This window comes from Pseudoliparis swirei, chromosome 13 (assembly GCF_029220125.1).
Source record: "Pseudoliparis swirei isolate HS2019 ecotype Mariana Trench chromosome 13, NWPU_hadal_v1, whole genome shotgun sequence".
Taxonomy (NCBI): domain Eukaryota; kingdom Metazoa; phylum Chordata; class Actinopteri; order Perciformes; family Liparidae; genus Pseudoliparis; species Pseudoliparis swirei.
Genome location: NC_079400.1, coordinates 12,126,648 through 12,151,914, shown reverse-complemented (window position 1 = coordinate 12,151,914; position 25,267 = coordinate 12,126,648). Strand labels below are relative to the sequence as shown.

Sequence of the window (25,267 nt, the reverse complement as noted above, 5' to 3'; positions counted from 1 at the left end):
TTGTAATATTTACGACCGCATGGATCCGGTTCCTCTTACGGATCCACGCCGCCAGGGTTTCCGGGCTGCGGGTTAGTTTCCTGGCTGGAGCCCCGCAAGCCATCCTGTGAGCGCGGCGTGCGGGGCTGATGAGGCGGACTCGGATCCTTACCGAGTCGCCGGTGTTCTGGTGCCGGTGGACGGGTTCGTTCGGACCGCGTCAACAGGGCAACGTGCTGCACCGGAGGAAGAACCCGATGTTTCACACGTGGGCCTCTGGCAATGACGTAATCATATCTAATTGAGCTGCGCGCGCGTGAAGGTTCCATGAATCCATGAATGATTATGAGAAAAACCGGCAAAAGAATCTCAAGGACCCTTCTTGGGTTTTTTAATTCATTTCAACTTATATTTTATGTCCTTCATCAGTGAGTTTTCCCCGTTGATAATATAACATTATCTAAGATACTAAGATTATAAGATCATTTCTAATGTAACAATACAGGCCCATATCAATATAATATATATATATATATATATATATATGAATACACACATCCTATAAAACAGGGTACATTCTATTTTATAATGAAAGCCATGAGATCTGGCTAGATACAAAGAAAGCTATTCATATGTATTTACTTTTTTACTGCTTTAACTCAGAGAAATCAGATTCAAAACAATATAATTGAGTGAGAGAGAGGAGGTGGAGTGAGGAGGTGGAAAGAGGAGGTTGAGAGACAAGGTGGAGAGAGGAGGTGGAGAGACAAGGTGGAGAGAGGAGGTGGAAAGACAAGTTGGAGAGAGGAGGTGCAGAGGAGGTGGTGAAGAGACGAGGTGGAAAGACGAGGTGGAGAGACAAGGTGGAGAGAGGAGGTGCAGATAAGGTTGAGAGATGAGGTGGAGAGGAGGTGGAAAGAAGAGGCGGAGAGAGGAGGTGGAGAGTGCTTGGATGCTGGTTTGTGTTACTCCACCATGTGGAGAGAGAGTTGGTGAGTCGTGGTTTTTGTGCCTTTATTCAGTGCCTGAGCTTCTTGAGCTCAAACATAACCGCACAGCCTGTGAGGAGCATGTTCTATATTATAAATGTAAATGTTTGTAACTGTTGTTTACAGTTAAAAACTCATTCATTTAATCTTCGGTGTGACAATGGAAATCACACCGATGGAGGATTATAATGTATTTATTGCTGAAGTAGCAACAGATGGAGCTAACGACTAAAACAGCTTTAAAAAAGAAGAAGTTTATAGATAAAAAACAGGTATGAGCCATAATAATTACAATAAACTATGAGCCATGAAGGTAAACTAGGACTTGTCTGACTCACTTTCTGTGAATCTGAGCCAACCGGGAGAAATAAGTGACAATATATTTGTTGATGGTTCATTTAGCAACGGCATGTCAAATTAAATGATGGATACAAAACAATAAATCTAAATCCAAGAATGGGGATGCCGTTACACCTGAGCTGCTGCTCGTTGCTGTTGATGGGCTGACGGCGGCTGGTCCTGATCTCGAGCTGAAGTGGTTCATGGTGGTCTTGAACCCTGCGTAGGAGTCTTCTACCTCAAAACCAAGGCTGGATCAGAAGTAGCAGCAGTGACGAATGCATTCAGACCAAACGCTTTCAGAACGTTTGAAATTTGCTGGAAATCACGCTATCGCAATGTAAAATTAAATGTATGCAATCACCCGGTGCTCAGTTTCACCAGGAAGTAGCTCATTTTATAGTGCATGAGAAATAAAGTCTTCTCAATCACGTCTCCTTTGGTTCAGGTCCATGTCCTGGGCTCCAATGTTCAACCAGCTCTTAGAGTCATCTGTGTGTGTGCTCATCGTAACAGTCTCGGTTAAAAAGACAGCGTCAGCAGTCAGCCATCCAATCGGAGCGGGCCACCAGTAACCTCAGTCTGTCACCTGATGACTGGATCAGCTCCTTTCCACTAACGAGAGAAGAAGGAAGAGATGTGTTATCCACATTTGAAATTTAAAGGTAAGTCTGCTCAGTTCTCACCTCTGGTAGTCCAGCCCGAGCAGAGGGACTCCGTTAACGGCCAGGATCCTGTCTCCTGGTACCAGCCTCGCACACCGGGCTGCGGGGGAGTCCGGGACCACCGCACGGACGAAGACGCCTTTCACTCTCGTGGAAGTGTCCTAGAAGATGACGAGGTCAATGCGTCATGGCACTCTGCAACTTCTTTTAATCCCACATAAAACAAGTTTAGATTGTCTTTTGAAATCTGACTCAAACTTTTATGCTCCTGAGAAGAGTCTCAAAGTCTTTAGTTAGAGGAGACAACGCCACTCTGAGGTCATAGACGCGTTGTAGTGAGGAGTCAGGCCATAGTAGTGAGTAGTGGGGTCATAGTAGTGTAGTAGTGAGGTGATAGTCGGAAGTAGTGAGGTCATAGGAGTAAGTAGTGAGGTCATAGTAGTGTGTAGTGATTTCATAGTAGTGTGGTAGTGAGGTCATATAAGTAGTGAGGTCATAGTAGTGGGTAGTGAGGTCATAGTAGTAAGGTCATAATAGTGTAGTAGTGGGTAGTGAGGTCATAGTAGTAAGTAGTGAGGTCATAGTAGTGAGGTCATATTAATGTGTAATGAGGTCATATTAGTAAGTAGTGAGGTCATAGTAGTGGGTAGTGAGGTCATAATAGTAAGTAGTGAGGTCATAATAGTGTAGTAGTGGGTAGTGAGGTCAAAGTAGTAAGTAGTGAGGTCATAATAGTGTAGTAGTGGGTAGTGAGGTCATAGTAATGAGGTCATAGTAGTGTAATAGTGAGTAGTGAGGCCACAGTAGTGGTAATGAGGCCATATTAGTAAGTAGTGAGGTCATAGTAGTGGAAAGTGAGGTCATATATTAAGTGGTGGGATGAACGGTGAGTTCAGACTTTCTGGTAACAGCAGAACAAAGGTTGACCTATGATCATGAATTATGACCTATGACCTATGACCTACAACACTCACCCTTGTGTCAACCAGAGCGAGACCAAGACCTCGTTCACCTCGCTCCAGCTCCAAGCTAAACACCTCGTCATTAATGTCATCTTCATGGTCGACGGCCTCTTCTTCTTGTTCTTCTTGTTCTTCTTGTTCTTCTTGTTCTTCTTGTTCTTCTTCTTTCAAGTCGAAAAACCTCTTGTCGCCGGGGCAGTCTGATTTCGAGCGGTCCTCTTCGAGTGCAGCGAGACATTCGAACACCAACCCGCCTTTAGAGAACACAAGAACAGGCTCAGTTTTCTTTAGCAGACAACCATAACGGCGCTGTAGCTCTGTGCCGTACCTTCGTCACTCGCGTTCACACGAGAGGACCAGGGCGCCGTCTCACCGTCACCCTTCATCCATTTATCTACAGGGTTGATGAGGTGGGGGGTGTTGGGTGGGGTGAGGAGACAGGAGGAGTCCAGAGCGGACCTCCTTCTGGCGTCGCCGGCCTCTCTGGTCTGCCGCTCCAGATCTCTCAGCTTGCGGGACAAGAGGAGGACACCGCAGGAGGCAAACTCGTCCGGTTGCCGGGTGGAGGTGGGCGAGGGAGGCCATGAGGGTGACGGAGGTGAGGCGCCAGAGGTGGTGCAAGGGGACTGGCGGTCACAGACAGCCGCCGGAAAAGAGACCACCTCAATCGGCGATGTGTCCGCGGCCTCCAGACTGGCCTCGGCAAGGAGCTGCACCTCAGTCGGTTTAGCCTCCATGGGACGACATATAGACCAGTTAGGATCAATAGTCATGTTAAATGATCAGAAAATAAACTGTTGAAAGGCAAACGCTATTAACATCTAAGTGTTACTGAGTGTGTACTGAGCCTTTTCCGTCTGCAGAGGGCGCTGTGTGTCTGATAAATTGCCTCACGGATGCCTCTTGACTTTACGTTCAATTCAGTTTATTTTGTATCGCCCAATCACACATTACGGATTTGCCTCAGAGAGCTTTACAATCTGAACACATACGACATATTATCTATATCGTCCAGTATGTAAAAATCCAAAGGCACGTACATCTTGCTCCTCGGTAGCTGTGACCTCATCGGACCGCGAGTCCGAAACGGCGTCCATGAACTCTTTGAGCTTGTCCAGCTGTTCCCTCAGAGGTGCATCGGTCACCTGCCCGCCCAGTAGGAACTGGTAGCCCTCATCAGGCAGCACCAGAGGATGGTGGGTGTCGAAACTCTCAAGGATATCAGCTGAGGAAAGGAAGGGACGGTTGGTATCGGTAATGAAAGCAGGTTATATTGGGAGAATTGGGGCGGACCAGGACGGACCGCTCACCAGTCTGGTGTGCTGCGGCCTCGTCGGGACCGGATGGAGTCCAGGTGTGTCTGCAGGGAGACGCTGGGCTGTAAAGGCTCAGCAGGTGGTTCAGCTGGGCCGGACTTAGGGCAGGGTAGTCCGACCGCAAGGAAACCCATGATGTCTACACACACACACACACACACACACACACACACACACACACACACACACACTTGAATAGTAAGTTAGAATGTCATGGGGAAGCTGAATTACCGTTATTTCTTCACTCTACCACCATACCTTTCCACTATGGACTATTTTACAATTTATCTTGATCATGTGGAAATTATACCGGAAATATTTTGATAAAAGAGGAAATAAAATAAAAAAATCTCAATGGATCTTGTGCATTTGGACTTTTAAACTTTTTTTTATCAATATTTGTTTAATTCTGTAAAACTCTTTTCATATAAATTACTACATTATTTACAACAATTTCTTGTTTGTTTCAGGATTCATACGTTCTGGGTTGCGAAAATAGACTATAAATAAGTTATTAGAGATTTATATATATACAGTCTAAACTGTTAAAAACCACACCCACACAGTCTTGTTTGTTTTACTCTTGACTTTGAGTGTTAATAATATCACACAGAAATACTCAAGATTTGAAACCGATATCATTTTTTTCCGCCCACTCTGCAGAAATCCCCCCGCAGCCTGTTCTGTGTCTGGTGATTACTTATAGTAAACCCAACTCGGCTGAACGTGTCCTGTGTGTGTGTGTGTGTGTGTGTGATCTGTACCTGCAGTAAATTATTTCGAGGTGTAGCCAGCACATTGATAGCTGAGGCGAGTGTGTGTGTGTGCTCCGAGGCCAGTTCTCCGAGTCCAGCTGCGTGGGCCCAGTCCAGGAGCAGGTCAAGATTGGCCCGCATGCGTACTCCTCCGGCCCACTGGTAGAACCCTAGCTCCGAGCCTGTGTACACATTGGGATGAATCCATTCATTTGAAATCACTCCTTTGCATGCATGCTCCTCTTGTCTGTGTCGAGTTAATGCGTGTGGACACACTCGTGCACCGTAGGTACCTCTCTCCATGAGCGAGTTGAAGAGCGACGCATTGATGAAGTAGAAGAGGTAGCCAATGAGCTGCGAGGAAATCTCCGGGTGGATCTGGCAGTCGCGCAGCATCAGCCAGGTCTCGGTCAGAACATCCGTGAGATGCCGGATCTCACCGGGGACCTGCAGTCCGCCTTCACCCCGGACCCGGGCGCTCTCGGCGGTCTCCCCGAACGGGTTGCAATCCAGAAGGGCCGGCAGGATGGGGTAGAGGAGCTGGAGAGACAGAATCGGATGAGTGAAGGGAACCGTGCAGCTCAGTTTGAGAGTGACTCACTCACACACAATTCCTGCGGGTCCAATTGAGGTTGGAAAAGTTTACGTTGTGTGGTGGATGTTCTGATTACTGGGATAAAGTAAAACATGTAACCCTCCTAACCCAGATCCGAGACCACCCAGACTGCATCATCGTATCTATCTCTTTGGATTTCTCGCACTACCACCGAGACGGTCCAAGAGAAACCAGCAGGCACAAGAGGAGACGGTTCGTTTTCAGCCGACGGTTCTCTCTGCTTCTTGACAACGCCAGCTTTGTTCGGGCTAATTGTACACAGACATCCCCCTTCCCCTTCAATCTCACTCTTACACCCAACCGAGCTTCCGAGGCCAGCGGCCGGCGTAGATCTGCATTCCTAAGCAGAATATATGGCTCATGTGGGCTTGGCATGCCGCTGCCACAGGACTGCTGAGTGAAGAGTTCTGAAGGAATCCACCCCGAGCGGATCGGTTTACATCGAGTGTGTAAGGCCCCGGCGAGCCGCCATGAGCAGACCGAACATGAAGAGCCGTGGCCCCCGTCACACACGAGACAACGGAGAGAAAAAAATGGCGACTTATTAAAGCCCAATGATCATACAGCGTTTCTGGTTTGGAAAAATGTCACTCGGTGGGAGTCGAAGCCAGAGGAGATTCATCCATTCTGGGATCACCACATGCATCCGTGGCACGCATTGTTGCCACAGGACAAAAATAAATAACAACGTGTTGTCTGCTTTGTTTGTGCGTTCATTGTGACGGACAAGCAAACACACAGTCTGCACCACAAGCCTGTTAAAGCGGCTGAGAATCCACCATCCATGTCTTCGCTTGCTGAAAGCTGCTCGGCTGTGGCGCCTCTTGGCTTCACGTCCGGCACCCCCTCGCCTCGAATGAATAAACAGAGATTTAAGACGTTGTCGCCACGTAGCCGACGTCCATTCCAACTTTTGAGGCGTCACCAAAATAAGGAACGCGAATAAGGACTGGATTGGAGTCAATAAGATAATACGGCTACCGCGTAGTTTGGTTCGGAGTTGGCGCTCTAGGCCGCACGGAGCTGTCGTCCACCAGGAAACGGAGTCGCGGCTGCAAGCTGGAAACAAAACAAGCCGCTGTGACGTTTAGCCGAGTCTTCGAGTGAAACACAGAGGGAGGTCTTCAGGAACTTGTTTCAATTGGGAAAGTTTGGGGCGACTGCGGGTCAATGGTTAGCAGGTCCGTCTATCAATTGGACGGGACGTAAACAAAGTACCGTTGAAGAAGAGGATGAGCTCAGTCTTCTCTTGTTTGCCTGGAACATGACGCTCTGCACAAACTCAACCCCGGGTCACACAACACTGGCATAGCTCACTCTGTCAACCGGCTGCACTGGTGAAGGGGAAATGATACGTTCTGGAGTAAATCATTAGGGCCTTCGCCAGATTACACATCAGCGTGACTCCGGTGACTTCACCACATTCCTCACAACATATCAGTCAGACCAGGAAAGGACGAGGACGCGGCCCGCTGTGAAGTGGCAGCCGTGATGGATGACGCGACACGGCCGGATTAACGGGCGAAGTTAAGTAAGCGAAGTAAAGCCGAGGCCACGTCCACACCGGGCCAGCTAAATCTGAAATATTGAGTCTTCACCCCGTGAGAGAGTTGTGCTTTCACCACAACATAATTTTTTGAAGACATCTCCATCCATCTTTGAATTCCTCCTTCTTCCTATATAGTTATTCCAATTGCTTGTCATCTGTGCCGTCGGGTCGGATTCCACAAAGTATTAAGATCATGCAGGTTCCAGACCCGGTTCCTTCAACACGGCTTCCAGCAGCGACCAGCCCGCTGGCTCCGACCTGGAGGAGAGCGACGGCTTCTCCTTCGCCTCCCTGTTGGGAGCCACCACCGACGTCACGCTGCTGGGGGGCCCAGGCCGTATTGCTGGGCCCGCTGGAGGGAAAAGGAGCCACGAGAGAACCAGAACCAGGGCACACTGTCAGACTGTCAAACCCCGCTGCAGCAAAATCTGAGGTTTTCTAAAAAGAGTCTGGCTCTCTGGAAACACGACCATGCTTGTCCACAGGGGCTGCCAAAATCAACTCAAAGTGAAAGTTCCTCGTAGTAGCTTTAACGTTAAATGCTGACATCAGCATGTTAGCATAGTCACGGTGAGAATGAATTATCTCATGCAAAATGTTCTCTCAAATCATCCTGTACTATAAACAAGGAAACCGAGACACACTCTCCACTCCTTCATAGACCATACAGTCTGTTTCCACTTGCACTTGGATACTTCCGAGTCTCCCAACATTAATAGCCAGAGGGAGAAAGAAAGAAAAGTAAGAAATGTATGTTTTATTATTATTTTTGGCTTCTAGATGAATGAGAATGTGAACCGAGGCCAAATCTTCCTGGCTGTCCTTAATGTTTAAATAAATAAATAAAAGCGTACTTTTAATAGATTAATATTACAAGACACATTTCCTGGTACCCGGCCCGAGTCTCCTTGACAAATGTTTTAAGCTGTCAGGTTGGGGGGATATCAGACGGCAAATTTAAATTACACCCCGCAAGTTCAGACTTCATCAACATGGTGAGTTGTATTTTGGGGATTATTTATGGATTTACTGACAAGCCCCATCTGGAAGTAATTTGGTTTTGCTGAGAGAAATATGTCTGGAGCAGGTAGTTAGATAACCACATCCTTCTGCACCCAGCAAAACAAAATGAGGAAGAAAATGCTGCCTGAAAAATTTGCAAGAATGAAACTCTTCAGGAATTGCTTGAGTCTTCTATCTAGAGATACAATGTCATATCACTGACATCCTTCCTGCGTGGGGAACCAATCCATAAGAAGCATCCAGGTCATTGGAGGGTTAGTGCATGAGATAATCTGTGGAGCCAGTTCAGCTCCTGACTCATCATTAGCCTTTTTTTGGATGCTGTTTTCCATTTTTTCCCCCTTCTTTTGACACACGACCACATGGCTCAACTGGAAATGTGTCTGGCCCGCCATGTAATGCGATGGGTGTGGTGCTTTGATAGGCATTGGGACGACAATGAAATGCTCTTCTTTTTTTCAAAGTAATACTCTCTGAGAATAGAGCTCGATGCAAACGTTACGCAATCAGACATTTAAAGTGGAGGCGTCAGTTAGCCCGTGAGCCTCTCCGCTGAGCCGACATCTGTTTTCTGATTATGTGGTGATGAGATGAATGGGAAAAATAATGGAGGGACGGTTTAGGAGAGTCTTTAATGCAAATGCTTTATTCATCACTTTCAAATAAAGCTTGGGGTATCGGCAGTGTATTTGTTGGCATTATTGGGTAAATTTATAATAACCTTTTTGGGTGCATGGTAATTCAAGAGCTGTGAAAACTAGACTTCTGCACGTCCTCTTGACTCTGTTTCCAGGCTCGTCTGTGATGGTAGATTTAGGTGGTGAAAGCCTGATTCAACGGTGGAATATGTATATCCTGCTGGAGGAGCTGCTAGTTCAGCATTGGCAACAACTGCCGAGCAAAGCAACCGCCCCAAAAAACTTGTCAAAACGATTTTGTTGGACAATATCAATGAAGCGTTTCAGAGATGGAGAGAGAAGGCGTTGCCTTCTGGCGCCGGCGACGCGTCAGCAGTTTGTGGTTTGTTGTTAAACCTCGAGTTTAAATCTGGAATTACAGTTATCGCCATGTTGGATTTATTAAATGAGCGAAAGTGACCATATTAGGAATGCGCAGGAGTGACGTAGAGAAGCCGTACACGGCAGCAACCTGTCAATCACAGTAAGCCCCGCCTCTAAAGCGTCCCCTGCTTTATGGTCTGTTTGACTCTAAATGACCATAATGTACTAAATGATGACATCATGCTGTATAGAAGAAGACTTGAAACTAGAGACTGAGACATAAACTCATGTTTACAATGTTTACTGAGGGAATACATCAAGAGAGAAGTAGAGTCAATATATAGACTTCTATGGAACCAGAGGAGTCGCCCCCTAGTGGCCAGGAGAGAGAATGCAGCTTTAACACATGAAGCAGAGACTTATATACAACCAGAGGAGTCGCCCCCTGGTGGTCAGGAGAGAGAATGCAGCTTCAACACATGAAGCGTAGACTTCTATACAACCAGAGGAGTTGCCCCCTGGTGGCCAGGAGAGAGAATGCAGTGTTAACACATGAAGCATATACTTCTATACAACCAGAGGAGTTGCCCCCTTGTGGCCAGGAGAGAGAATGCAGTGTTAACACATGAAGCATATACTTCTATACAACCGGATGAGTCACCCCCTGGGGGGCAGGAGAGAGAATGCAGCTTTAACACATGAAGCATATACTTCTATACAACCATAGTTATTTTTGCAACCGGAGGAGTTGACCCCTGCTGGTCAGTGGAGAGAATGCAAGTTATAAGTAACTTCCGCATCGGCTTCACTGCAGAACCGGAAGCTCTCCGCTTTATTCACCAGCGAGTCGTTAACTTTGTGTGTCTGCTATGTTCAGTGGGTTTATAATGAGTTGTGTGTGTTTATAACAGCCGTCTGGTGCATCTTGACGAGAAAGAGGGCGCTTAGACAGAATGACACCAGTGACGCTGCCGCTACGCTCTGTGCAGCTGCAGAGTCGAGGGATCCTTCTCTAGCAGCGTAGTTACGACCCCTCTGGCGTCACAAGTAATCACTGGATCCATTGTTACGGGTAAAATGAAAATACAAATAGAGTGGCAGCTTTAAGATTTCGCCCTGCGCGGCCGTCACTTGCTGAGGAGCAACTGCTCCTGGTTACTTGTGTCCTTCAGCGCGGTACACGCATGTCTTTTGTCTCTCAGCCTTTTTATAAGGTTGAACACGTCCCGTGCTGATGAAATATTATAGGGTGCAATGTAAAGCGTCCTTGGCAGCGCCTGGAGATCCCTGGCTTGATTCTGTCATCCTCCCCCAACACACACACACACACACACACACACACACACACACACACAGACAGACACACACACACAAAGGGCCCTTGGGGTCCTGTCTCTCTCCCATGTCAGAATGCCACAAGTGTGGTCTGGCAGTGTGGCCGGTTGGTCTATTCATGAGCTGTCAGGGTGGCTAACTGGGCTCTTTATTCCCAGCCGGTCTCTGATTATTTTCCTTCTTCTTAAACAACACGGCATAATCTGCGAAGGAGCCGCCGCACAGGCCTACTTTGATTCCTCTTTGATTCCTCTCCTTTGGCCAAGAAAAGTCCTCTTTGTCGAAGGTAGATGATTTACTTTCCCATTCAGAACACCGGAGTGCTATTAAAGGACATATATGTACATATCAGTGCATTCCTTAGTGTTGTGCTTGGTCATCCTCTCACCTTGGTGATGTAGTACACACACTGCTGGAAGGCGAGCATGATGACCTCCTCCAGGACCGCCACCGTCTCCTCGCTGGCTGTACGGACACCGGACAGACGCAGCGCCAACAGGGCTGGAAATCACATGATTAGATGACACAGTTGTAGCTCAGAGATCCAGGAACACATTGAATGTGTGTTTTAGTTTCCCGTCGGCAATTTTAAACCCTTTGTCAGTGATGTAGAACAAATACACTTCTGGTCCTTTGCCCAGAAATATTTAAATATGTCAGCTGCTAGCGATTGAACCACTGAAGATTAAGACATTTTTAAAATGAATTTCTATATATGTTTGCAACTAATGCATAAAGACGATCTTATTTGATATTAGAGGTAACATTTTGCTTACCCAGAAGAACCTGCACTGTAAAAATAAAAATAAAAAGCTAGTTCAACTTAAAATAATTAGTAACCTAGTTGCCTTAAAATGTTGAGTTAGACAAGCTAAGAAACTTAAATTGTCTGAACTTCAATTAGAGTTAATTTAACTAAGAATACATAGTTGGGCTGACAAAGGGAAAGCTTAGTAATATTCCCATCAACTTGAAACTTTAATTTGACCAACAATACATTTTAGGTTGTACAAACCTAAATCTGAAGGACTAGTACAACCAATAAACTATTACTAATATTCTGAGCTGTCCAAACATGAAAATAGTAATAGTTTGATGGTGAACCTCGTGAACCAAGCTTTAATTCTTCCAATAATCACATGATCACTGCATCAAATGTCGAGCTCAATAGAAGACGAACCCAAGTTCTCCACCTCCTTGCTCTCGTCCTCGTCTGTTCCTCCATCATTGTCCTGTTCCTGCTCCTTTCGGGTTCTCCACTCCAGAATAAGAGGCAGCTGGCACTGGATGAACTGCAAAAGCTCCAGACTGTTGGACATCCACACCGCCAGGGGGCGCAATCCTGAGATCGCCTCGGGCTGGCCGAGAGCCTGGAGGTCCTCCGGGTTTGAGCCTTCACCGTTGAGACTGATGCAGAGGAGGAGATGTGCAGTGATAAGTCTACTGTGATGCCAGTGATGGCTGAGGAAAAACTATCAGCTGTGCTTACACTTCAGGTTGGACTGCAGCCAGGTCCTTAGTGAGCTCCTGTAGGACAACAGCAGTACGTGCAATGAGGGCATGAACAACCCTCAGAGATACAACAATGCAGATGGCAATAAAGTTAGAATAAAAGGCATACCATGTGAATTAAAAATCTAGTAGGCAACAGGATGGTGCTAAATTCAAATCCTGGGGCATGATGAGGGACGAACAACGAGGGCAACGCGGAGGTGAGCGCTTCCACCAAAGATTATTAAATCAATATGAAATGTGATTTGTCCCGTACTGTCGTTCAAGTAACTCTCAGTATAAGGACGGGTCCTCCTCGCTTGCAGCGATTATAAATGTTGTTTTCTTTTTATGTAAATTAAAAGGGACACGATCTCCCATTGTGTTGCCTTTAAGGCCTTTTTTCTATTTTCGTTTTTGTTTTATTGTTGTATTAATTTCAAGAGATAATTAATATCAATATGATTTTTCCTGTTTCCGGTTACATTACTTCCGATTTCGATTATTCCGGTAAAATAAAGTCCGGTTCTAGCACTTCCGGTTCAGAAGCATTTGTGGTGGCAGAGAAGCAGCAGAGGACGTTAAGCTCCACTGGGAAGCATCACAGAGGCGATGCCGTGAGCGCTTTGACGAGGTATATTTATATTACCACTCTTTTATTTTCAGTTTTCAGAAGGGGGAAAGAGTACTACAACTCAGTCTTCTTTGAACTGCGGTTTAACTTGGTGTTAGGTCAGAGTTCAGACCCACTGGACGAGAACACGACACCCATCACGTCATCCTTTTCCCCACCACTCACCCACATGGCGCTCTGCACTGCGCTCGCAATAAGCAGCAGCAGCCGGCGCAGGTCTGATGTGTGGAGACATGTGGACGAATACTGCACACAAAGACACAGCAAAAAGGCAAAGGTCAGCGGAGGCCCGTCTCGGACGCCGGTCCGTCCCAGAGCCACGATCTCCTCGACAATGCGCTCCTGGTCCTCGCTCTCGTACTCCAGAGTCGGGCTGTGGCTTTCGGGTGATTTTAAAAAGGGTCGGCGTCGGTTCAGAGGGCTCTGAGGGCCGGCGGACGTTGAGATGCAGGTGTCACAGAAGACAGTTTTTTTGGTATGGCTGGTTGTCGTGGCGTGAGACATCGTCCAGGGGACAGCGGCCACGCCGGGCTCAGGAGCAGCGTTGTCCTCTTCCTTCGTTTCCAAGAAAGAAAGAAAAAAAGAATAATGAAGCATGATTTTATAATTCTATGTAACTTCTGCGTCCCGCTCTCACCTTGCGTGCCGAAGCAAAGGGATCCTTGAACAGAAACAGGTAGCGCTGCCCCATCCCGATGACGTCACCGGGGTCAAGCTGCACGTCTTTAGTGAGCGCTTCGCCGTTCCTCATGACCGCGGCGTTGGGACAGGGGCAGAGCACGGTGGGGCTGGCGGCGCCGTGCCGACGGAAACGGCAGTGCCTCGGGAGGATGTCGGCGGCGAAGAGCAGGGCGTCCGGCTTCGTGCCGTCCTCATGATTGCTTTGCCGACCGAATGCCAGGTCTGGCCCAGCGAGAAGGTAGATGACAAAGTCCTGAGTGCAGAAAAGAAAGAGAGATTTACCCACACACATCCACAATCTCCATTTATTTTGCTGTATTCACATTTTGATTTTCTATCGATACGTTCCTGTTCTACATTCGATCAGACGGGCTGATACCAACTAACCAGCTCACCTGTCTTTCTGTTTCACCTTATTAAGGTGATTCGACTACTGCAGCTTGTACAGTTTCCTTTCCCCCCCACACCCAACAGACCTCTGTCATCATGTTTTTGGCCACCTGACGAACCGAAGCAGCCATGTGGAGGTATTAGAATATTAAAATCCCAAACCTGAGTACACACACAGCCTTTTACTAGTCAGAGTGGCAAAACACAATTCACAAGGATTATTAAGCCTGACGTTTCCCTTGTGATGACACGTCTTTTCCAACCGGACAGATTTTAACAAGGTGGATTAATTCATAGATAAACTCCCTAAACCTTGCACACAATAGTGTGACCGACCGGTCTTTTGGGAAAACAAGTGTGACGCAGAGCCTCTGCCTGCCGGCCTGGGTGTGGCAGTTGCTTTCCATGAACACGATGTGTAATCAGCCAGGAAGCAGTGCCAGGGCTGTCTTTTTTCTGCTTCCTGATCAGTGTTTTGACACCTTTTTCTCTATGTGCTGTTTGCTAACCTTTCCTATAATGATTCTCCATCTGTCTCTCTCTTTATCGAGAGATGACATGCTGCGAGAGCACTTTACAAGTCATACCGTGCATTTCAACAGTAATGCCTTGAGTTTGTTCCAGCAGTAGTTCGATTTTTTAAGGATCACCAAAAGTTTTTTTTAGATTTAGATTTAGCATCTTTGTGATGGTCATGTTTTATGGGGAATCTTGTTGTGTTTGTTCCTTGTTGTGTGTTTGTTGTCTGTTGTGTCTATTGTTGTCTGTATGACGTGTTGGTGGCAAATGAGTTACTTCACTGGGGATTAATAAAGTTTTCTAATCTAATCTAGTTAATGTAGCACGCCTCTCATTTGTAGCTAACGGCTAATAATTGTAGCGGCTGAAATGGTGATTTTGTAACTGGCTAGCTAATTAAACTAAAGTTAACTCCATTAATTGGTTAATAAAGCCATCTCTGAACTTGTTTCTAACCATGATTGTTTTGTTTTGACCCGGTTTAGCCGCTTAGCTTACCTGTTCGTGTATTCAGTAAAGGGACTTTTAGGTCGTAATCTCAGCTAACGTTGGCTGGGGTTGCTAAAGTGTGAACTTCTCATTTCTGATAAAGAGCAAGAGTGTTAATGCAAACCCATTCTGGTAGCATCCAGGACCAGCTTTCACACAGTTGGGAAATACTACACGTTGAAAATGATGTTCGTGCTAGTCCTGAATGGGGCTTTAAAAAAATATTTGTCTTACATATTTTTTACATTATCAGTAAACATTTAAACTAATCTTTAATTAGTTTAGAATGTGCGACATGGCCTTGGAAGTCATGTTTGGTTTTAGGTAAGCTAGTTAGCCAAGCATGCTAACAATTGCAGCTTACGTTGGTGCAGATAAACACGCGGTTTAAAACCCATTCTTTACGACAGCTTTTGCTGTTGTATTTTTGGTTTTGAAAAAGCTATAAAACTCTTTAATTGCCACAATTTCCCATTCTGGGACAGGATTACGAAATGGGAATGGCGGAGCATTCGGGGGCAGCGCCCCATTGGAGGATATCTTACGTAGCTACGGTATCTTTCAGAGAGAGGAGACGGGTTATTTCAGAGAATGGGCTCTGTGGCAAATATACAAGTTTATGATAATTACACGTTTAAGGGTTAGGGTTAGGGTTAGCCCTAAACCAAGATAATCTACCTGAATGAACACCACTTTTAGGATTTTTGAAGCGTGTCGTCTTATTTAGCCGCTTGTTAGCAATCACCTTTTCTAAGACACGATAAAAGCTGTTAACCACGGACCTTACTTCAAGCATCTAACCAAAATCCCATGAAAAAGGAAGAAACGTTGGCTATGAGGGAAACTGAAGAGCAAAAATGCTGACTCATTTCTGGGTTTTAGGGCTAATTCCTGCAATTCTATCTGTCATCATCTGTCAATCGTTCATCATCAGAAGGGTACGTTAAGCTCAGAGGCAAAAGACAACCACAGTACAACATTGATGTTAGTTAATGATGTCGATAGAATGGTCGAAGGATCTCGAAAGCTTGCCACCCGTTAACATTAACGTCACTGAAGTTGGCGGCCGTTTTTGGCGTTTCATGCCAATCTGAAGCCATAGAAGAGCTCAAAACTGGGATTTTTACTGCCAGAACCAAGGAGACGACCAAAATAACTCCTTCAACCCGCCACCAACACAGCCGTGTGTCTGAATGAGATACCTGTGCCGGGCTGCAGCCCTGCAGCAGCAGCAGGTACGGACAGTCAGGAGGAGGGTGAATGGAGTACTGTGTGGTGTTATCGTCGCTGCTCTCCGTCTCCTCCCTCTCCGACTCCTCTCCTTCCCGCTCGGCCCTCGGCCTCGCCGGACAGAGGCCCTCTGTTTTGGGCCCGTCGTCCCCCTCGGAGGGGACCGCCGGGCTGTGAATGCGATCCTGTTCCAGGCTCGTTTCCGGGCTCTCGGAGCTCTGCGCCGACGTTTGATTCAGACTCTCGCTTCGATCCTTGCGACATGCGTCCCGACGTTCGCCGTCCTGTTCGGCCTGCGCGTCAGAATCCAAGAGGTCCATCTCACTTTTACTCCTCCACAGTTTGTGGCCTCGTCCCGCGGTCCTCGCCATGAGGGTGGAGGTCACCCTGGAGCGGCTCTTCTGCAGCTTTCGAGCCTGGGCGTTGATGCCTAGCGGGGAGATGAATAAACAAATGAACCCGTTGGGAATTTGATTGAACCCTTGCAGTAAAAACGTGTGTAAATTGAGCTGCTGTGTAAATACATTAATCCCATGAGTAATGGCATGTAGCGATGGAGCAACACCATTTTCTTTTTTTCTGAAATAGGTGTATGTTCGGCCTACGCCGTGTGTTGATGCCAGAGTCAACACGGAGAAGCACCCACACAGGAAACAGACCTCCAGTGGAAATAAAGACACAGCTCATGGAAATACAAAAAGTTCACCCACTCAGCAGGCGTCCACAAGCTGACACCGATAGGGAGCCATCACAAGCTGCACCATTCATAAAAACAAAACACAAAACAGGACGCGCTCGCCACAGCTGTGTCAACCACAGCCCGGGGGTCTGATAGCGAGCGCTTCAGCCTGCACATTTACATGGAAAGTATTACTCTGCTGCTTCGGGCTTTGTCAACATCGGAGGATCAGATAATTTGCCGTGTAAAGCTTTTACAACACTGGAAAGCGTTAAAGCGAGGTGTGTCACCGGAAGACGCTGTGGTGTCTGCGATCTTTATTTAATCAATTAAATTAGCTGTCGTTTTTCATGGCAGTGAGAATGAACCCGAAGCCAAAATGTGAAACACAAGAAAGAGAAGTAAGAAATTGGGAGCTATTGAAATATAGTTTGGTCTGCGCGGCTTGGCGGATTTTTTACTGGAAAAAAAAACGTGCCAACAAACCACATTTTTTACTGTGAGAACTCTAAAACTGGTTTTGACTCTCACAATACTTCATTTAATGGCACGAGCGTGTTATTCCAGGACATGCCGACACCCTGCACGTCGGATGCGGTTTTTCTCTGTAAAATGACGACGGCGCCCTGACGGTCGGGGGGCGCCGTACCGGCCGTGACGGTGTCTTTGTCTCTGGACGTCTTCTCCTCTATCGAGCTCCTCCTCTGGATTTCGAACCGCCGGGCCAGGCCTTCTCTGGGTTTCCACAGCGACTGCAGGACGAGGGGCCGCTCGTTGTCGCCCACGACGCGGAACCCCTCCGTCCTCCATCGGTTTTCTCCGGTGGAGCCGATGGTGTCGCACAGAACATAGGACTCTGCCTCCTCCTGGCCCAGGCCATACCTGGATGACATGGAGACAGCTGTTATCCATCATGATGACAGAGAAGTGTGCTTTTGGAAACTGTGTTCTTGCATTGTAAAGCACAATCGAAAACAATGTATTCATGTAGGATTTTTAAATTCTCAATGAACTGAACCTTTTCTAATTTCCCTGGACATGTGAACAAGTATGACCTCGTTCTTAGTCATTCAGAAGCAGCTATGAGAAAATAACAATTCAACACATAGTGGACTAGAAATAAGTTCACAAACAATGACCACGCTGGTAGCGATATGAGTTTGAATGGTTTATTGCGAAAGTTATGAAAAGGAAAAGGGGTCGAGCGGGACGTGATGGAGGTCGAGGGGTAAGAGGTAAGAGAAGTAGAGGGGGTAGATGGATGAGAGAGAGAGAAGGTTGGAGGGTGGAGATGGATGTAGAAACAGAGCCAAGGTGAGATGGACAGGTGTGCTGGGCTTAAGTGCTTAGTGCGCAGGAAATGAGCTACGTTCGGGGCGTGGTCATTGTTCCCGAACTAAGTTCTGTAAAACTCTGTGTACGGTAAGGAAGTTTATCGTCATTCTAAAAAAAATACAACGAAATTAAGTTGGCGACTCATTAGTCAGTACAGCAGCGACAGTAAGAACATGTATAAAAAAAATGAAGACAGGACATTTATAATTTAAAACAAGACATTTAAAAATAAATAAGAATAAATAAAATACAAAACACAGGCATCAATGGCTTAAAAGTGTCATGTAAAAGAGTATTTTACTGTCCGGTGCTAGCTGGGTGGGGTGCTGGGTGTGGGGGTGATGGAGGAAACCGCCTGTAAGTCCGGATTTTAATAAATAATGTTATTCTAAAAGAGAAAAAAGCTGTAAAACGCATCCTTCCTCAATACACTGAGTCAACAGAGGCGTGGTTGGTCTGGAGTGACCAGTAGCTAACGGTTGCTCATGTCGCTGGACTGACAATAGTGAGCCGCACTGTGTTTACGACTCTTCTCCACTCGTTGTCATGCGATAGCGTTTAGCTTCATCCCGTAGTTGTCACTGGTCACTAGAGGGCAACGCAACCAACTGGACACGCAGCATTGACATATTGCCACTAAGTATTAGCAAAAACTATTTTTCTTTTACACATCTAGCAGACATGCGCCACACGAATGTTGCTTGTTACTTTTGGCTCTAGTTTGGTCTTAAAGGTCTTCCTCCTCAGCGGCTGTATACTACACCAGAGCCGTTTGTAGGATTCAAAGAAAGGGGGGCTAAGCCCTATAGGGGAGTGGTTAGATTAGGTATGTCTGCAATTCTTTTGGGAGCCCCGGATATCCATTGTTTCCGACAGTTCATAGATCGGTTCATTCAGAAAGTGATTTTTCTCTGTAGTTTTGCTTCATTCAGTCTATGATAACACAAGAGGCAGAAGTTCAGGGTCATAGTGATGTGTTATGCTCATCTGGACACTATCACTGAGATAAAGATGATCTAGTTCAGTGTGAAATATACAGTTATATGGGAAAAAATATTGAAGCCCCTCTAAAATAGGCCCCTGTATAGTCGGGGGGGATAGTATCGATTAGAGATTGAAATACTTAAATATGCAAATATGCGGACTGATAGAAGGTTATTCCGTTGCAGTTTCCTCATCATATCCTGACCACGGATCATCCACTGGACCGACATGCAGCACAAATACTAACTTATCAAGACTCCTCATCTTGAGTGCTGAGTGTATTCTCTTCCATGACTGAAAGAGAAATGGAGTACCGACATCTGAATGTCACTGCTGCAGTGTACATTCTCAGGGAAGGGAAAGGAAAACAGATTTTCTCTTTCCTCTGAATACCACTCGTGTTAATCATTCCATTATGTTTTTGGCTGAAACGTAAGCAAAGGCTGACAGACATTCGCTCTCCGGAGAGGCAACCTTAAGAAACCGGTTGTCTCTCACACAGTCGTTTGTTCTATAGGCATTTTTTCAGAACTACTAAATAAACCATTTGGCACACACACACACACACACACACACACACACACACATGCTGTGTGCACTGTACTGCAATTACAACAAACAGAACAACGGGTCACGGTCAGCCTTCATCTACTAATCACAACCGCATGAACATGTCCTCCTTTCATCAGCCGCCAACGCTCTGCGTGTTGAGTGCTCCGACTGCTTCTAATAGACAAATGATGGAGTGCAAAGCTATAGTGCAGCAGAGGAAGCGCATGGCTGGACTTACTATGACTCACACAAGGACCCCCGTACGAAAGCAGACACATATGGCATGCACACACACACACACACACATGGCCTTACCGTTCGAGGGCCTCCTTGACGAGCTCTTTCGCACTGGAGTGCGTGGTGGCCAGGACGCTCTTATAGTGAGCTCCCTCGCAAATCTCGTTTCCAAAGATCTTCAGGATCCCCGGGGCAGTTATCTGATTGGACAGCTCGGACGGGTCGTCCTCTCTCAAGGCGTCCGCAGGGATCACTGCCAACGAGACGTTCCTTCGATTTACCATATATCATATCGTACCATCATAACGCACTACTGAGTAAATTTAATTTGAAAGCGATTTAAGTCTAAAGACAAAGAAAATTAGTGATTGTGACTACCACTTGTCTCCATTAAAAGCCTCCCTCAACAATTTAGGATGGCACTTTTTATAAAGTTGGGATACTCACAAGTATTAGTCAAAATAAAAGCGTTTAAGATTTTTAGTTTTTTTGAGAAAGGTTCCAGCTCCAAACAATGCTAGATCCTCTAGAATACTATCTCTAGAATATAAATATATAATCACAACAACGGTTGTGTGAAAAGTGTGAAGCCGTGGTGACGTACCGCTCCCCTTCCTGGCTGGTATGGACAGCGAGGCCCCGAATCCCGCCGTCAGCGCCATGGAGCCCGAGGTGGAGGCGGGGCCGCGGAGGAAGACCCCCGAGAGGCGGTTAGTCTGGCGGCGGATGCGGCTCCTGCTGGGCTGTCTTACGGCCTCCGCTGACCTGCTGGTGGACGAACTGCCAGTGGACGAAGTGGATCTGATGAAAAGAGGACAGTGGTGGGTCCCTGAACCCCTCACAGCTGAAGGGTGCTGTACCTCTCTGGCTTCAACTGCAGGTGGAAGGGCAGTAAGACAGGTTCCCTGTCGGGTGCTGCAGTCCTAAGACCCCATCATTTAAATGTTCTGCTATTTTTTGAATGGGCTTTTAAGGTTAGATGCCTGAAGTAAAGTCTGTGGTTAATACGAGCTCGAGAGATTTTCATATTTTGTCCGACGATCAGTGTTGGGAGTAATTCCACTACTTTTAGCAGTAACGAGCATGTAACGAAGTATTTTTTTAAATCAACTAACGCAGTTACAACTAGAACGGGCACTCGGTAGAGCGCATACCTTCGCATATCACAAGATTGGGCATTGAATTATGAACATTTTGGCATTAGTTGCATGCCAATTGGACAAAAATGTATCGTGCTATGGTAAAAAAAGATGTTGACCTTTCCTTGACCTTTGACCCGATTGATCCCAAAATCTAATCAAATGGTCCCCGGATAATAACCAATCATCCCACCAAATTCCATGTGATTCAAGAAGATTTGACCTGTTCATGACCTTTGACCTTGACCTTTGACCCGATCGATCCCAAAATCTAATCAACTGGTCCCCGGATAATAAACAATCATCCCACCAAATTGCATGCGATTCGGTTCAATACTTTTTGAGTTTTGCGAATAACACGCATACAAATAAATAAATAAATAAATACACGGCGATCAAAACATAACCTTCCGGCATTTTCAATGCGAAGGTAATTACTGAAATTTAAATGAGTTTGTTACTCGCGTTACTCTCTTTTGTGAAAAATGAACACTTGCAGACAAGAAGACAAGCTAGGCCTACTTTAGCTGCTTCTGATCCGACATCGCAGGACCTTGGTGGCGCAATGATATTGTAACGTCTCGGACGTTATGGACTGATGACACGGAGACGGGACGACGTTATTAATCCTCACTTTATTGGGCATTCACCAACACAGACAGCGTGCTCCTCTCGGCTCAGCAGCTCGAACGTCAACAACAACGGTTCCCGTCAACCACCCTTAACTCCCGTTTTCCGACAGGTTAACCCCACCTCCCCTCTACTCCGCCAATCACAGGCACGCCCCCTCGACCAGCATCACGGTGCCACACTGTGATTGACAGCCACTTCCAGTGTTGCCAGGTCCGCGGTTTTCCCGCGGAATTGGGCTACTTTTGAAGTGTTGCCGCGGGTTGAATTTATTTGTCCGCTGGTTCGGGTAGACCTATTTTGCATGCAAATTACATGAATATCTTTAAATAAAAATCCATATTTTAAATGAAATAATTTATTTATACCCACATCCTACCAAACTGACTCCAGATCAGCACGTACACGCCGACACATCCGCGCACACATGTGAGCACACTCTCACTAGCACCCTCCCCCCCTCAATTATATGCAGCACCTCAAGGCACCTTTGTTTTCTCTTTTAATTAGTGTTAATACTGTAGGCCAATCACTTTTATTTCATTGGGCCTAATGTGGTAAAAAAACACTGTTAAATGACTGAGACAGTTATTTTGTATTAAGTTAAGTATTAAAAGGGACTTTTGTACTACTGCTTGATTTGAAGGCCTGTTGCCCTGTTGATTGCAATAAATAGGTCTACAACATATGTTTATTGTGTTTGACTGTTCAGTACTGTTCATTACATTAAAAAAGCAGACATAAAAGTAACTTAAAAGTTACTTTCCCTAGTAACTAATTACTTTTGATATACAGTAACTAGTAAAGTAATTAAATTACTTTTAAAAGAAGTAACTAGTAACTGTAACTAATTACTAATTTTCAGTAACTTGCCCAACACTGCCGACGATATATGAGATTTTGAAGGTTCCGCGCCCCTTAAAAAACACGAATGCTAACAAGCGGCTAAACACGCATTCAGCTCCGCGTGGTGGTGGCGGGAAGTCTCGGTGACCGCGCTGTGGTGCGTTCATAGCCACACGAGTTAGTGCTTCAAAAACCATGCTCATCAGTTGAGTTCATTTGTGAATCTTGCCGAACCAAACTTGTAAGGATCATCCACGTTTGTTTGCCAAAGAGTTTGTTTTTCCGCAGGAAAATCCCAAATCCAATGGAAAAAATCCCATTGGCTTTTTCTGATGCATCTCGGGGTTGGCCTGCAGATATATGTCATCACCCGCAGAGTTCCACGCCATCGTGTGAGCAGAGGGAAAGGGGAATTAAGTAGTTGGGTTTTTTTCTTGGTTTTTTTCTTTAAAGGAGAGAAATGAAAGAAAGATAATGAGAAAGAGGGTAAACGGATGATAGGAAAACAGAATTCTGATCTGCAATCGATGCAACAGCAAAGTGATGGATAAGAGAACATATGATGTTGCCATGAAGAACACACTCAGTCGAAGTAGAAGGGAAAGAAAAGAAGCACAAGCAGAACATGTGCACCAAGCTTTGCATGCCTCCCTCTCAGCACATTGATGACATAATGAAGCGTTGTTTTACTTGGACCCATGAGCTCTTATAAGCTTCTTATCGCCGCGGGTCAAAGGTTCTCTGTATACTTATTTCACCCTTTGGTTATGAAAGGTTTCCGGTTCCTGACCCGCTCGGTGCAGGACGGCGGGCGACACAGTGATGGAACGAGGCGGCTCGGGAATGTCGGTGGTTCAGTGATGGCGAAACATAAAACCTCTTTGAGGTCGATGATGAGTGCTTCATTTGATCCGGAACACACTAAAACTTTTACTTTTTTCTTTCAGGTCAAGACGCCAAAGACTTCCAGGTTATATTCTCTTGGCTCTTTAACCTCAAGGAATGTTGTGTTTATGTTTGCACTTTGTCTCAATGCTTTAATGTCTTATGCAAAAAAACATTTGAATGGCCTTTGTTTGCAGAAATGTGCAGCACAATAAATTTGCTTTGCTTTACTTGTGTTGCTGTTGTTGCGCAGGCTCGGTGAAAAGACCATTGATCGAAAAATAGGTGATTTCTAATGTGATTTTTAAAAGTTTAGTTTCTTTTTGTTGTTGTTACTTTTACCTTTCATCTTTATTCCATCAACCCATTTTACAGTCCACCCTTTAAACAATTAAGTCACTTCTCCTTCAGAGGTAACACATATGTCTTGAGACACAAAAGAAAAGAGTAACACATAGGATAAGACTTTTAACATCATGATCTCTCACAATTAATACAAAGAGTAAAAGCCCCCCTCCCCCCCTCGTACATACTCACTGTAGGGATCCATCAGTTGTCTTCTTCCCCAGCTTGACAAACCGTCTCTTTGGTGACGCTGCGGGTAAACCCGGTGCTCTCGGCGGGAGAGAACGCAGCTCTTCCGAGGACAACTCCGTCTGATTCATTCCCGTCTGACGGACTTGGGTCCTACTGCTCGACTCGAACACCTCCAGATCCAGATAACTCAACGCGCGAGGACAAACGGGTTACCATCACCGCGTCCCGTCGGACTGTGGTGCGCGCGGGTCGCTCCGCGTCATTCCAGGGGGTGTTTTCCTCCAGGACGCGCGTCACAGCCGCTCCATTTTACGCACAGGCGCCGCAGATGTTTCAGCCCCATCCAGCTGCTGAAACTGCTGTTCGGTGCAACGGCGGCATGTTGGCCCCGAGGGTGTGGCTTCACTTCACAATGTGACGGGGAGAGCGGGTTCAAATCTTCACACTAAATATAATACACTATATTATAATTAGAATACTATCATTAAGTATTATTATTCACTTTGCGCGCCGATGGAGGAGGCCGTTTGGGTTCAATCCCCATGTCCAGATGTGCGTCTGCGCGCACACAGCATGCAAACAATTCAAAATATAATCCTCACAGGAGAATGCGCTTCAGACAGTTTTTTCCCCTCTATTTCTCTCTCTACATTCTAAAGCCAATTATCTAATATTTAGTGAGTACAACTCTTGGATTCGTGGAGTTGAGCTCAAAGCATGACGCGTCCTCCTCCCAGTGAACCGAGTGAACCAAAGGACCAACATGCGTTCATGACTCCATCTTCTGGCTGCACGCAGATCTGAATTTATAGCCTAAAGTAACGAGTTTAACTTGTTACTATAAGCCTAATTTATGTTGCCACATGTCTTACCTCAGCGTGAGTTTCAATAGTTTTTTTAATGACTTATATTTAGCTCCTGGCCATATTACTTCCACAACAACACTGTAAGATATATGCACGTGCGCTTGCCAAGCCACTTCCATAACGAAGCAATTTCTATTGTTCAAGTCAAGTCTCAAATACATGTAATAAAACACCTTAAAAAACTTAATAAAATCTTTCTTATCAATCTGAACTACAAGTCTCTGAATGTGATTCCCAGCCGGAGCTTTCTATTTTATTTCTATTCTATTGTTTTCTTTAACCACAAAACAAACTCAGCCCTGCACAGTTAAGAGTAATTATATTTTTGTAAATTAGATAATGAAATTATTTGTATACTTCATTCATTTATATATATATATATATATATATATATATATATATATATATATATATTTAATCTAGCCTCCGCATTAATTTAAAACAACTTTATCAGGAATTAAAGGACACCCTGCAGCCAATCAGAATTGAGTATTAACTATATAGTATTAACTATATATATATATAACATGAATAGAAACAACTACAGTAAAACCTGTACCGCTTAAATCATTTCATCATAAATTATTTCCTACAGGATTTGCAGGTTTTTGCAA

The 25,267-nt window shown here is 45.7% G+C and overlaps 1 protein-coding gene across 2 annotated transcripts; it reads right to left on the bottom strand.

Moving 5' to 3' along the window:
• Positions 1–343: 343 nt before the first annotated feature.
• On the bottom strand, positions 344–24,037 carry radil2b (Ras association and DIL domains 2b). 2 transcript variants are annotated; one of them, XM_056429012.1, is made up of 18 exons: positions 23,788–24,037; positions 20,355–20,551; positions 19,829–20,003; positions 17,292–17,524; positions 15,936–16,393; positions 13,292–13,588; positions 12,820–13,209; positions 12,019–12,056; positions 11,710–11,936; positions 10,918–11,030; positions 5,299–5,545; positions 5,015–5,187; positions 4,245–4,389; positions 3,975–4,159; positions 3,263–3,665; positions 2,947–3,188; positions 1,994–2,133; positions 344–1,922 (listed from the first exon to the last, which is right to left on the bottom strand). In XM_056429012.1, exons 1-18 carry the CDS (start codon positions 23,913–23,915, stop codon positions 1,844–1,846), a joined length of 3,870 nt encoding a protein of 1,289 aa, XP_056284987.1. In that variant the 5' UTR covers positions 23,916–24,037; the 3' UTR covers positions 344–1,843. The 2 variants fall into 2 exon arrangements, with proteins under 2 accessions (XP_056284987.1, XP_056284988.1); XM_056429013.1 differs by having other exon boundaries at positions 23,784–23,892.
• Between the last annotated feature and the right edge of the window lie 1,230 nt (positions 24,038–25,267).

Excerpts from the sequence above, each read along its gene's own strand:
- radil2b (XM_056429012.1), bottom strand. The coding sequence starts at position 23,915 with ATGAATCAGACGGAGTTGTCCTCGGAAGAGCTGCGTTCTCTCCCGCCG. Across the intron at positions 5,188-5,298 it reads CAACTCGCTCATGGAGAGAG|GCTCGGAGCTAGGGTTCTAC; the intron begins GTACCTACGGTG and ends ATGTGTACACAG. Across the intron at positions 1,923-1,993 it reads CTCGGGCTGGACTACCAGAG|TGGAAAGGAGCTGATCCAGT; the intron begins GTGAGAACTGAG and ends TTCTCTCGTTAG.